Source organism: Copadichromis virginalis, linkage group LG6 (assembly GCF_057382275.1).
Source record: "Copadichromis virginalis isolate Kocher_CV1m ecotype Utaka linkage group LG6, C_Virginalis_male_GT1.1, whole genome shotgun sequence".
NCBI lineage: Eukaryota > Metazoa > Chordata > Actinopteri > Cichliformes > Cichlidae > Copadichromis > Copadichromis virginalis.
The window spans coordinates 19,313,423-19,328,265 of NC_140623.1; the positions used below are offsets into that span (position 1 = coordinate 19,313,423).

Here is a 14,843-nt window from a genome sequence, read left to right on the forward strand (position 1 = left end):
CAGAATAGATGTCATAAAAACCTGATAATCACCATGAATTTGTTTTCAAAACTAAGCTTCCACCTTCAGACATCAACGAATCTGTGAGATAAGCTTTAGCGGCGCCATCTGTCATGTTTTCAGTGTTTCAACTTAATTTAATATTTAAACTACTTTAAGCAGTCCATACTTTAACATGGAACTATAACTATACAAACGTTGTTTTTTAAAGTTATTACAGTGTGTGGGGAACAACTTTCAACTAGCAGTTTTAGAAGTTGCGTAACTCGCACTGTAGCACAGTGTGCACGACCTACAGCAAAAATAACTTGGAAAATATGTATTTTTTAAGTGATTTGATTACAGTATCTGATATTAATACACTAAATCTCTGTCTGTGAACCTACTACGTGATCAGGAGTTAACACACATCTTACAACAGTCACCTCTAATTTATATCCACAAAATTTGAATAATATGATTATATTTAATGTATTATGACACCATGATTTTCTTGGCACCCACCTAACAATGGGCTAGAATGACATTTGTATAGTAGAGCAGGACCTGAGCATTAGCCCCCAAACATGGGCTAATTTTTAAACCGTCAGTCCACCAGCCCTGTTTTGTTTTGTTTTTTCTTCTCTTTTCTCAGTCTCATGATGTGTCATTTTACCAACAACACAAATGGATCAAACAATACTGTAGCACAGCCATAAACGAATACACGTGATCTGATATTATAGCTCCACCAAAAATTATGTTTCGGAGTTCTTTTAATACAGTCACTGCTCGAAATGAAAAATGTGGGTTTTATCAGAGGGGCTAGTTGAGCATCATGCGTTGGTATGGTGGGGCTGAGTCATTTTTCCATGATGAACTGAGCGACAATCGCACTTTTGCACACGCTTTACGAACAGGTCGAGTGTGTGGTTCAGGCTGGCTGACGGATGCATTACGCGGGCTCGTCTTCAGAGACAGCGGTCAGATTGAGTGAGGGGAGTGCACAGCAGGGAACGGTAATAGTAAAATAATCCTACTGGTTTAATTAAAGCCCTTGTAAGATGGTTTCCATTCATTTTTTTGTATTACAGTTAATTTAGACATGTACTGTATATTAACCATTATTCCAGTGAGTGGACTGGCATCAACTTTTTGTGGGTGTTCACGGCTTTTCTATCAAAACCAGGAGGTGTTTCTGGATTAAATTTGGTCCAAATGTATATCTCACATGGTCACAATTTTATGAAGAGCCTCTTGCTTTATTTTGCTTTAAATTATTTCAGCATTTTTATACTCCCTGTGTGTGTAAGCCATATAGCATCTGCTCTTGCATTTTAGCATATGAACTCCTAAAGTGAGGGCGACTGTGGCTCAGGGGGTCTGTCCCTGGGCTCTCTGTCCTGGTCGTTGTGTCCTTGGGCAAGACACTTCACCTACTGCCTACTGGTGTTGGCCAGAGGGGCCGATGGCGCGATATGGCAGTCTGCCCCAGGGCAGCTGTGGCTACAACCGTAGCTTGCCTCCACCAGAGTGTGAATGTGAGAGTGAATGAATAGTGGAATTGTAAAAAGCGCTTTGGGTTCCTTGAAAAGTGCTATATAAATGCAATCCATTATTATTTTTATTATTAAAGTAACGGCTCACAGAGCTGCCCTCACAGCTGCAGACTCAGACTTCAAACTTGCTTGTTCAAGTATCTTCCAGATTTGCTGCTTTTTTTTTTTTTTTTTTTTTGCATCTGCTATAATAAAAAAATAAAAATTAAACTGGACTGGATAAGATTTGAAGATGCATCACGTGGCCCTGTGAAAAATCTGGATATTTTAGATGAATCAGTTTATCTGTGATCAATTTTAGGAGAAGCTTTAGCAAAAGAAAAGAGACACCATTTTTCAAGTTACTCTATTTTAAGCATTTAGGTTGAGGATGAGCGAAATGTCTTTTTGTTATTGCAGCAATTGCTGACAAGGTAACTGTGGTAATCGCAGTCATGGATGTGACTGATGAACGCCTGAGTGGCAATTAGAGTCTTAAACACCTGAGTAGTTTAAATCCTTCTCAGGTTCCCGTGTGGCAGTACGAGGCTCTCTGTGACGGCCTCGGGCTAGGAGGTGAGAGGTGGAAGGGTAAACTGAGCCATGAAGTCATGCTCCACACCTCTGTAGCATTCTTCTTTCCTTTCTTTTTGCTTTCTCTAAACCTGATTTTTTTCCTTCTGTTGGTCTAAATCCTTCCTCGGCCTCTTTCCAGCCACACCTGCATCATGCTCACCATGTATTTATTTAGCCATCATGTGAAAAACCAGAGGGCAGTCCACATAAAACAGGAGCATGATGTCACTGTTTTCAGTGACAAGATTTGCTGTAGGTGCGATTTGTAGGAAAACACAAACCTGTAATGGGTTTATACCTCCACCTCCTACTGCTGTTGTTCTTGTTCTTCGATGTTCCTGTAGCTCTCTAATCGCTCTCTCCATTTACTATACTTTGTTGGTTGAATCCATTTTTGCGTTCTTGTCCATCAGCCGCCTCCACCCCTAATTCATAAGTAATGACCATGCAGCAGGCAGGCGGAAAGCCAGCCAGAGCAGCAGAGCAGACATGCTGGCTGGCCAGACCTCGTCCCAGTGGAGCAGAGCCACTTATCTCTCACAATAATGACATATGCATCGACTGGCTTAAGGGGAAGCGGCTAAAAAGAGAGTCCGGATTGGGAAAGTATTGCAGGTTTTTCACTCCTTATACATTAAATGTAGTAGACTTTATTGAGAGCTGTAATACATTTTGATGACACTGGTTAGGAAAAAGCATGTGTATGTGATACAAATACAATTAAAATCTTTACTGCGGATATTGTCATTCACAACATATACACAGATGAGCTCATATGGAACAAAAGCGAAAGTGAAAATGTTCTCCCAACCATTTCCAGTAGGTAGATTGTTACACTTCTAGTTAGCCTTTCATAACTAGCTTTATAAGCCTAAAAATAAAACCAGATGTGCTTAAAATAGATCAAAGATGGTTGTTAAAAATGAAGCTCTGAGCTGCTCACATTTTCTACCTTGATACATTTCGTTCATGTTCAGTAGCTCAGTGGTGTCTTTATCTATTTTTAGATGTAACTCTTTCTTGGATGCTTTGAAGTACTAACATGGAGAGCAACTCACTGTCAATGCACTACATACTGTTTTTATATTGTAGTTTGGATGCTCGCTAGAAGTACGCCGACCTTAAATGGCCAAAAAACAATAAAATGATGATGTGTCTGTTTGTGGACTTGTTTCATTACATCATTATTTAATACGTTGTGCTGACTTATTACATGGAACCCAAGCACTGTAGCCTATTTCCAAATGAAGTGAGAAGTTATCTACCAGTTACTGCCGGGCGGTTTGCTCAGAAATTGTTTAACCACAGTCTCCTTGGAAAAGAAACGCTAAATAATTGGCATATAAAAACAAGCAAAACCTACATCCATTAACACGTAATGGTAATAAAAATGGGACTAAAATACTACCCTGTGGAACGCCACGAGTTATGCACTTTTTGGCTTGAGACAGCTTGTGTCCTGAGGTTGACCTGAGTATTTTCCCTCTTTGTCCTACTTGACATTTTACGTTAATGCCTCAGTCGCACAGGCCACAAGTCCAATCAGTGATCTACCCGGTAACCACTGGTCGCTAGGGAAACATGGGTATTCCTTGAAAGTAACAATGTAATAGTAATTAATATAATTACTAAATTTAGTACAGTAACATGCTACCTCGTTGCATAGAGGGTTCTGATCCAAAACCCACCATGTGATCGTTTTAGTTGCTGGCAGGATACCACGGTCACCAATAGATACTCTCATTACTCTGCAAGCGGCAGTAAAAGTTGAAAAAATGTGATACTAACCGGAAAAAGAGATGGTTTGACCTCAGAGTAAAAGTTGTGCATTACTGCTGTAGTGGTAAAGGTGCAGCTTTTTCTTTGAAGGGAAACTGTGTCCATTTCACTACCACTCTGAGTAATTTGCAAGTTCTTTTCCATGCAAACTACTAGCAACCTTGGTAACCTGGTAGTGACCAAAAGGAGGTTTTTGGTGCAGCGATTTTCACACAAGCAAATTCGAGCCACCACTCCCCAACAGATCCAGGAGTATACACTTTTCCATAGCGACTGGTGGTTGAGTGAAGGGGTCACTGACTGGTCTATAGGCTTATTTGAGTTTTAGTGTTTTAGCAATGGATTTAACAATGATTGCCACCAACCACTGTAACCATTCGGGGAATACACATTTTACACTAGCGACTGGTTGTTAACGAGTCTGTAGGCTTGCGTGACTGGGACCTGGGACGTGATAAAGTCAGTGCACATATTTTGGAATAGATAGAGCTGATGGTGCATACTTACATGGACTGTAGACAGCAGACTTCCCTGGTGGACTTGTCTCTTTGCTCATGTTATTGATCTTTAACCCCACTTTTCCTACCTATGTGCACCTAGTTCATATTAAATAGGGGCAAAATGGCCCACATAAGTTAGAAAAAAAGTCATTAGCAGATATTTAAGGTAAAAACTTTTTGTTGTTTACAACAGAAAATAATTTTTTCTACCTTCAAAGCGGTTTTTAATTCCTTTGAATGATGTTTAGTGTACACTTTCTGTCAGTGAGTTTGAGAACTACATTTTGGTTAAAGAGCAACCCTTCATACATCCGTCTGCCATGATGCATATGGTGTCATTCCTTAATTAAGTTAACCCCCCTTTTACTGTTTGTTTGATGGTCCATAGATGCTGCAGTAACCCTGCAGAACATGTTTTTATTTTATTGTTTATACTTTAACACGCTGGTTTCTGTGTCATGCTTTTTATCTGAGACGTGGCTGACCACCTCTGATACTGAAATAAAATCTGTGCTGCTTTTATTGTTTTATTGTTTGCCAGTGAAGCCATCGCTGCTTTGATCTGAAAGGTCTGTGTCACAAAGTATGAGATAAGGCGAACGCTCTAAGAGTTTTTTTTAATTTTGTACTTCTTATGGAGCAGCGAGTGTTAGTTTTGTTATCAGTTCCCTGTCTTATTACATCTACCATTAAATAATACCCTCCTGTGCTCGTGGACCAGGAGGCTTAGTGCCTATAAAATCCTCTGTCTTCATAACTGTGCGATGGATGGCTCTCCTTGGCTGACCTCTCTTCTCCTCGCCCTTCCCTCAGATGACATGGCGTCCTCAGTACCGCAGCTCCAAGTTCCGCCACGTGTTTGGTAAGGCCGCCACCAAGGAGAACTGCTTTGATGGCGTGCCAATCACACGCAGTGTGCAGGACAACAGCTTCTGTGCGATCAACCCACGTTTCCTGGCTGTCATCACTGAGTGTGCTGGAGGAGGGGCCTTCTTGGTCCTGTCTGTCCATCATGTGAGTATCTGTACCTCGCATCAGGTTCACAGGCATGAGCCACGACATGAGCAGTATGTCAGCATTTACCTCATAATGCAGAGAAGACACAAGAATAAGGTGCCATTTTTTCCCCACTTGTGTTGTTCCAGTCAGACAAAAGACCTAAACTGAGCACCTCTGACTCCTCAAAGTTAGGAATGACTCAAATACTGTGTGTCTGCTTTATTTCTAAGTGGCAGCTGTTGTCCCAATGAAACAACATCTCAGCAAATCTGAGGATTTTTTTTGGCTGGGTTACAGATGAAGTCCATATATTAAACAAAAAACGGTGAGCAAAAAGTTGTGACATTATGGAAGAGATTTTAGGTGTACAGGTAGTTGGTCTGCAGAAATGCTGTCTCTTAACTTGTCACATTTCTCAGAAGATAAAGTGAAAAAGTTCACTTTAATGTAGTTCTTAAAAATTGCTTCTTTTGACTAGCAATGGCATAGACAGCTTCATCTCTTACTGTTGATAAATTGAAGGCAAAAGCAAACAAACATGATCTCAGTTATTAGAATAAAGAAAACACTGGATTAACTGTATGAGCATTAGTTGTTCCTTAGCATCATGTCACATTGCTGTTAATATCTAAGGCCTCAGACATGCAGATCTACAGACAGGTCAGGGCCCTCCTGGCAAGCAACAAATGCTAGGGAAAAATGTGTATTCCCCAACTGGTTTGCAAGTGGTTGCTGGGTGAGATCAGTCACAAAGAGGGTACTTGACATGGTCTGCATTTCCTGTTTGTGTTACATTTTCACAGTTTCACTACCGCTTGGTGAGTAGTTGAAGAGTGTTTGCAGACGAGTCTGCGTCTTCTATGCAAACTACAGGCGACTGTGGGAATACGCTAGTAACTAAAAGAATTCGTGCAGCACTTTCTTTGTGACCAATGCCACCTAGCAACAGCACGTGACCTTCAGCAACCACTCAGCAGCCAGTTGAGGAAAGCGTGATTGAGGCCTTATCAAACAAATTAGGATTTCCACACAAAAAAAATCAAACAATTTTTCCATCGCTTTCTTTTTCTTCATTTTTTTAGGCTGTTTTAAAAAGGTTTCCCAGATGTCTGCATTTTTAAAAAAAATCAATTTCTTCAAACTTTAACTTGTTTCCCAAGAGAGCACAAGGGTTGCATTATCCAAATTTATTGAAAAAACTGTTCTGAGAGCACTATAGACTGTAGTGATATTCAAAATGGATTCGCGTGATTGTTCCTTTTCTGGTTTCACAGATATATTCAAAAACAAAATGGCCCTTCTGAACTTTCACCACGCTAAAGATTTCGCACATGTTTGAGCAAAGATCAGCCAAAAAGCTCTTGCTTCTCAGCATTTTTCTTCTAACCTCAGATAAAGTGAACGTTTTGGAGGGCAGAATTGTCTCTGCTAATTGTTCACCATCTCTTTCTTCTTTTTTGTTCTCCCTGCATGGATATACACACCTGGGTCTGATTATAAATAGCTCAGCATTAACACAGCCTGAAGAATCTCTAAATAAAGTACAACCCTGGCTGCTCATGTGCTACAACCTAAATATCACATCATTAGTCTGTCTCATTCCCCCTTCACTCTTTCACACATGATTTATGCGTGTTATGACATCCACTGCTGATGTCAGCCACAACAGCAGAACAAATAAAAGTCGGCCCTCACGTTCTAAACAGATCCTCTGTCTCACTGTACATCTCCAGTCCAGAGGGATTCATCAAGCTCCACACCTCTCTTTACTTTGCCTCTCTGTTTGAGTTATCACCATCCTCCTGGCATGTGTAAGAGTTGCATAGGAGCTTAGGAATGACATAACTCACGTTCTGACCCCTCTCTTCCCCTCCGTTTCACTATTCAAAGGATGTGAAATTTCAGCACTCCCTCCCCTCAATCGCCTCCACATCCCACCTCTGCCTGTTACAGATGAGCTGTTGTTCTGTGACGAAAGTAGTTAATGCATATAAAAACAGGAGCAGATGTAATACTTTTTTGCGTGCATGCGTTGGGCTCGCTGGAAGTTTAAATAATGGTTACGTCATTTTCTTGTTTCAAACACACCTTACGCACCTACAGGCTAGATTATTGAGCAGGAATGTCAGTTTAAAGGAGCTTCGGCTTATACGAATGGAACAATTAGCCGGCTTGTTGAGGCGGAAAATCTTCCGCGTTGTACGAGTATCATTGTGTGTCTGTTAAAAACAGTTCGTGTAATTCCACCTTCAGTCTGAGTAGTTAGTTGTCATGTTGTCATGTAGAGTTGGCTTTTTTTTTCTTGAATGAAAATACCCGCCCTAACCTGCACATGTCAGCACGTCGTGTTTAGATACATGGAATTTTCACTTACCTTTGGTGGTTCCAGAGGCAGCTCTCATAAACGTCCTCAAGGGATGTCACTCGAGTGTGGTTGTAGCCACAAGGTACAAGTCTCAAAGTAAAGGGGAAAAGAAAAATCTGGTGTGGAGTTGCTACATTACAGATTACTTAGCTGCATAATGCAGCAGTATCATCTCAGACTGAAATGTTGGCTCTCCTGGTTTGATTTCTTTTTTTTTAAATTGTCCATTATGAGTCTGTTTATGATGAGCTGTGACTAAATAGATGGAATACTTATAAGCACCAAATTCACTCAGTGCGTAAGAAGATGTTTATACAGGCAGACCTGCAGATATTAACGCCAAATCTGCAGTTTCACTCAGATTAAAGCAAAAGTCTACGTCTTTTAGTGCCTGTCTGGGCTTTTGTTGTTCGTGTTTTGTTCTCATTTCTCATCAGTTTTAGGTTTTAACATAGCTGACTGCCTATTTAGCATCACTTAGCAGCTAAATCCCGATATTTTCCCAGAGGAGTTGGTAGAGAAACCCCCCCCCCCCCCCCCCCCCAAACAAAAACAGTTGAATTCATTGGCTGACGACAAATGCAACTCCAGGTGAATGCTAATGTTATTCTATCATACATTCACTCAGTTTAACGTCGATAGGTTATATCGCTGCCCACAATTGGCCAAAAGAAAAAGTTCAGCTGTTAGAAGTATATAGAGGCAGCCTGAGCTCTCCAAACTCTGTAACAAGGCTGCACAGAGGTCAAGGAAACTGCTTTTTATGTGGGCAGCTCGACTTCTTGGATTGAGCTACAAAAAAACTCTGAAATTACAGACACCAGTTCTGTGATTTTTACGAACATAACCTTCAAGGGCACTTCAGGGGACTGCTGGCACAGTTTGTTTTAATGTACAGTATAGTGCAAAATTGTTATTTTGCATGTTTTTAAATAGGCTGTCTTTTTTGTTTTTCGTCTCTTTCCTTCCTCTATATGTTGGTTCTGTGCAGCTCGGGTTATGGTCACTACATGCCAGTTACTGTAGATAAAGGATAAAGCTTGATTTAGACTTCTGTGGGAAATCTGCATCCTAACTTAACCGGGAACTCCTCTTAACCCTACACTACGACTTTCCATGCCATTCAAGTCACTGTGGGCTGGGTCAACCCGACCTATATTATTTCTCAGGGTGTGTGTGTGTGTGTGTGTGTGTGTGTGTGTGTGTGTGTGTGTGTGTGTGTGTGTGTGTGTGTGTGTAAGATGCTGTATATTATAAAGTAAAGAACCTACAAAAGTAGAAAGGAAACCCCAACTATCAGACATCTCCCTATGAGCAAGCAGTTGGTGACCATGGGAAAGAAAAACTCCCCTTTAACAGGAAGAAACCTCCAGCAGAACCTGGCTCAGGGAGTTGCAGCCATCTGTCATGAGCAGTTGGGGTTGTGGAGAGAAAGATGGGACAAAAGACACGCAGAGAGACGGAGATTAATGATAACTAATGATTAAATGCAAAGTGGTGTATAAACAAATAAATGTGGAAAAAAAGGTGAGTGAACAAGGAACACACAGGGCATCATGGGAGGCCTCAGCAGCCCAGGCCTATTTTAGCATAACTAAAGTTCAAGGTCACCTGAATCAGCCCTAACTGTAAGCTTTAAAAGTAGAGAGGGCGTCCGTCCGTCTGTGAGATAAGATGGGGCCCGATTATTCATAACAGGATATGTGAGGAGAATGATTTCTCATTCCACAGTGTAGCGAGCAGCTGATTAGTGGTTTCACTTTTGTTTCCAAGAGGAAAAATATTGTGATTTTCCCTAATGTCCATGTTTTGTGTTTTAAATTTTGCCAGACGGGTAAAGTGGACCCTCAGCAACCTCGAGTGTCGGGCCACAGGGGCAACGTGTTAGACATCAAATGGAATCCCTTCAACGAGTGCTGCATCGCCTCCTGCTCCGAGGACGCCACGGTTTGTACACCGGAACGCACACAGAGTCCATTTTCAGTGAGGTTTACTGACGTGTTGTCATTTTCATGGGATTTGAGCATGTTGCAGCAGGGAGATCATTTTATAGCCTTCAGAAAGGAGCTAGAAGTCATTCCTCACATTCCTCAGCTCTGACCTGGCAGATGCTCAGAACAAATCACTGTAGAGAGAGAGGAAAAAACCTAGTTTCAGGCTATTTGTTTTAAATGTCTTTCTCTGTTGGCTGTTCTTTGTGGATTGAGAAAGAGATGGTTTGTTTCTGGCACGGATCTTCATCAATTTGGTCCTCTTTGTGTGTGTTTGTAGGTTAAAGTGTGGGAAATCCCTCCTCACGGTGTGTATAAAAATATTACAGTACCGTGGAAGGAGCTCCAGGGTCACAGTCGCAGAGTGGGCCTCATCGAGTGGCACCCAACTGCTAACAACATCCTCTTCAGTACTGCCTATGACTACCAGGTAACACACACACACACCACCTCTTACACAAGCCTGGAGTCATTTATAGACAATAAGATAACGAGGCATGAACTCCGAAAGCAATGTGACCTAAACCGAGAGCACTTATCTGTCACAGTGCAGCCCTGCAGTTCACACTGAACTGACCTGTAAAGATTTCAGATATTACATTACACAGCATCACGAGCACTTTGTTTGTTAGCCTAAGTATTCAGATCGTTTTGGGCCGTAGGTGCGATGTCTTAACTCCAGAGATACGTGCTCCAGTTACTGCCTGTATTTGCACACATGCTGGCCTCCCATGTTTAAACAATTCTGCCTCTTTTCATCCACACAGCTGAGTGCAATAGCACAAATTCCTTTGAGATAAGCAAAGTATGCACTGTTATGTCCATTCGCACAACCGTTATGTACCACTCTCTGTAATTACTCGGCCCTCTGAGCGGCTTAATCGTATGTGGTTTACTTGTAGCACACCACCAGTTACTTTCCACCCTTTAATGTGTCTGACTTCTTGGCCTAACCACCTGCGTTGATCTCTGTGTGTTTCTCCGCCTCCAGATAATGATCTGGAACCTGGACTGTCCGGAGCCGGTGATAAAGAACCCCGTGCGGACCATCAGTCACCACCCAGATGTTGTCTTGTCCATGTCTTTCAATACAGATGGAAGTCTTCTTGCTACCGCCTGCAAGGACAGGAAAGTCCGCCTGATGGAGTCGCGCTCTGGAACGCTGCTGCGGGTACTGCTGTGTGCACGTGTGCACTTCTCTTATCTTCCCTTTTTTTTGTAATGGGGGAAAAACAGCAAGTGATCTGAATTTAAACACTTTGATTTTAGGTGGAAGACTCAGACTTAAGCTTAATTACCTCAGTCAGAAGCTGCAAATGGTATCGTTTAACAGTAGGAAGTTCAGACCAGCGTAAAGTCCATGTGACAATCTGTCTAAACTGGCTCTCATTTGTAAAAGAAAATTATTGAACTGTAAGCCTGCGTTTGGTCCACAGTAGCATCACAGCAAATATTACATAAGTGGGAGTTCCCTACTTGTTACTGCCCCCTCCGCTCCCTGCGTGGGCACCCAGGCACTCATCCAGCACCACACAGCCAGAATTGATACCTCTGGCCTGGCCTGGATAACAGAGTAGCCCCACAGCCCACCGGGTCACCAGCCAGTGATTCACACACTGTTCATCAGTCTTTTCTTGCTTCCTTTACCCAGTCAGGGAACTCCTACACATATTACATCCCAGTGGTGTAACACAAACCTCTTTATATGACTTATAAGTGGCATAAATGTTCATCGGGGTTCATTGATTAATGCTGCACGTCATGTGTACTGTGTCACATTTGCAGGAAAGCAGCTGCAAGACGCACAGAGCCAGTAAAGTGCTGATCCTGGGAAACACCAAGATGCTTCTCACGTCGGGAACGTCGCGCTACAATGATCGGCAGATAGCACTGTGGGATCAGGTGAGAGACGTTACAGAGCAATGCAGCAAGACATTTGCAACAAAATATCACAATTTTACAAAAAGCTTTTGTGTTTTTTGTAGCAAAGCAAAAGGTTGAGAAAAAAGAGAAATGTTCATAGTAAAAATGGCATTTTTGAGATCTCACACACGTGTTTATTTACATTGAACACATGTTTACTAATAGAATATTAATTGAAATAGCTAATTGATGAAGAAAAGCATTAATGTCAGCAAATGTCTGGTGGGGGTGTTTGTTTTGTTTTTTTTGTCAGTCGACACTCCTCACATCGATTACTTGTTAAACTTGTAGATATTTCTGATCAAATTAGGATCATTCTGACGAGGATTTGCAAAGACAGGACAGACTCTGGATAATAAATATCGCAGCACAAGCATTCGTGTAAACAATTGTAATTGTGAGCTCAGCGCTTACCTGCTGGTCTGGATGCTGGAATAATGAGAGCACCCTGTTCCTTGGGGGCAGTCTTGGCTAAAAATAGTCAGGCTGGTGTGAATAATTTGTACTAAGTTTAATATATTGAACACTTATATCCAGGGAATTTAGCAGGACTGCAGGAGGAGGAGAAATCGGGAAATTGGCAACAACAGAAGGGCCACAAATAAGTGAAATCTAAGCTTACAGAGTATTAATAGTAACACGAGTGAAGTAATGGTCAGCATATTACGTCACCATTGGAGAGGTCATGACTTTTGGCAGCTTCATTTCCTGGCCTACATCATTTAAACCCCTGAGCTTTGAGATAAAGTTTTCTTACCTGTGAAATTATCTGATGTGCAGCCAGGTTCATGTTCTGACCTTTTTTGCACAAGGAAACATTTTTTGTAGCGTTTTTCTGACAACATTTGAGGATTTCTTTTTCTTGTAAAGTCAGAAGTTGTTGTATTAATGATATCTCAGAATACTTCCTTCACTACCAAACACCTCTCGAGCCTGTCACAAGTGCAACTCTGCCACCTAGTGGATGAAATGCACCAGTTCAGCAACCCTGCACGTTTACCTGAGCAGCTCACTGATTCCCGTGTTCAAGTGGAGCCAAAGTTATTTGTCACATCGCGATTATGTCATCACCCAGTCTCATCACACATAGTAGTCTAGTAGTAGTAATAGTTGGTGTGCCAGGCCGGCGTGTTGTGATGATTTAGAGCGTATCGTGGGTGGAGGATTAAGGCAAAGCTCGGATTAGGGATTGAGCGCTCAGTGTTTTTAATTCGCCGCTGCAGAGTGCTTCTTAGGGAGCATTGGATTTCAGTCAGTGTTTTGATATTTTCTGTATGTTGTTTACATCAGCGCCGCGTAGGTCTTGTGTTTTAACACGTTTTTGATCCTCGTGTGTGTTTGTAGGATGATCTGTCCGCGCCTTTATTGGAAGACAACCTGGACGGTTCGTCGGGGGTCATTTTTCCTTTCTACGACCCCGACACACACATGCTCTACCTTGCTGGGAAGGTGGGACTCTGAAACATGTTAAAAAAAAAACCCAAACAAATCATAACAATCATATTAAAAGCTTCATACAGAAAATATTCTTTATTACTGTTACAGAGACTTACGCTTTTTATCTTTTTAGGGTGATGGAAATATCAGGTACTATGAGATCAGCACAGAAAAACCATACATTCACTTCTTAACAGAGTACCGCTCACAACTACCTCAGAAAGGACTGGGTAAGGAACACACGCACATAAACACGCGCTCAATTTTAAACTTTTTTAATGTCACCGACACATTATTTCCTAAAGTGAGTGTTAATAAAAGACGTGACAGTTGAACCCTGTTTGGAAACTCCGCCTACTGTGATGACACTGTGCACCTTTAAGCAAATTTGCTGTGCAAATAAGCCTCCAATATTTGCATAGCCAAAACAGCTGATCGAAGGGGTTGTGGCTCAGGTCAGGTGTACAGGCAGCAAAAAAGTCACATGTGCACTTGATAGATTTGTTATTTCACCTGTTTGTTGTGGTTAAAATGTATATTAGAATCTCCCAAAGCGCTTAGTGAAGTGGACTTGTAGTGGCTCTGCTTTATAAAGTTACTCTGATACAGGTTAACCTTTAACTGCCTGCTGCTCTGCCTGCAGGTGAATTTCCTGGTGACAGAGGAAAGTGTGTTTTTAAAAAATAAGATTTGAGTCCCCATATAAATACAGTACGTCTTACCTTGACTAATATTGATGCTGAAAATAGAATGAATACAATCTGTGTGCGTCTGTGTGTTAACCTGCAGGTGTGATGCCGAAGCGAGGCCTCGATGTGAGCTCCTGTGAAGTCTTCAGGTTCTACAAACTGGTGACAATCAAGAGTCTCATCGAGCCTCTTTCTATGATTGTACCCCGCAGGGTAAGTGTTGCACAAAAATGGCAGACACCACTGCACAAAGAAAAACAAACATCCAAATTGAACACATTTCACAGACCTAATGTTGAATATTTTTCTGAATCTGCCGTGCACGTGTCTCCAGTCGGAGTCGTACCAAGAGGACCTCTATCCAATGACGGCTGGAAACAGGCCTGCTCTGACTGCAGAGGAGTGGCTCGGTGGCATGGACAAAGGTTAGAAGTAAAGAAAGATTGTGCGTGAGATCTGTTTGTGTCCAGTAGCCTCTGAAATTGCATTTATTTGTTACCTTTGATATTCCGGTGCTTCACTTGTATGTGGGTAAATGAAATATCCTTTCAATAGTCTTTTAGCTTGTCTAATGAGTGTTTAAATGTGTGTGAATGTGTGTTTGAATGGGTGGATGACTGGATATGTAAAGCGCTTTGGGGTCCTTAGGGACTAGTAAAGCGCTATATAAATACAGGCCATTTACCATTTTTAAATCCCTGATCAGCATCCTTTGTTTCCTAGGTCCATTGCTAATGTCTTTGAAGCCAGGAAGTCAAATAGCAGAGTCCTTCTCAGACATGAAGGCAGTGGGCAACTCACTGGAAAACTCGCTAGACACTCACAGGTCTCAGGGCAGACCGTGCATGCTACAGCTCGCTTACATTCAGGACCAACTGGAAGCCAAAGAAAGCAAAGAGGACAGCAGCCACACAGTGGATGACAGGATTCAGACACCCGTCACCAACGGAGAAGATGCCACGCTTTGCTCTCCTCCCAGAACAGAGAATGAGGTGCTGGATGGTTTTGCTTTTTCACAGACACACAAAGGCAGACGTAAAAGCAATATGAGCTATATTTAGTTGCAT

At 41.9% G+C, this 14,843-nt stretch overlaps 1 protein-coding gene across 2 annotated transcripts in view; it reads left to right on the top strand.

Annotated features, from left to right (window-relative positions):
• The window catches only part of coro2aa (coronin 2Aa), a 47,990-nt gene that overhangs the window by 25,264 nt on the left and 7,883 nt on the right, over positions 1–14,843 (top strand). For both annotated transcript variants that reach the window (XM_085459085.1, XM_085459086.1), the window contains exons 2-11: positions 5,186–5,386; positions 9,567–9,683; positions 10,008–10,157; positions 10,719–10,898; positions 11,513–11,629; positions 12,995–13,099; positions 13,221–13,317; positions 13,877–13,989; positions 14,111–14,201; positions 14,500–14,768. In XM_085459085.1, coding sequence (XP_085315211.1) covers positions 5,186–5,386; positions 9,567–9,683; positions 10,008–10,157; positions 10,719–10,898; positions 11,513–11,629; positions 12,995–13,099; positions 13,221–13,317; positions 13,877–13,989; positions 14,111–14,201; positions 14,500–14,768 — 1,440 coding nt within the window. The remainder of the gene's footprint in view (positions 1–5,185; positions 5,387–9,566; positions 9,684–10,007; positions 10,158–10,718; positions 10,899–11,512; positions 11,630–12,994; positions 13,100–13,220; positions 13,318–13,876; positions 13,990–14,110; positions 14,202–14,499; positions 14,769–14,843) is intronic.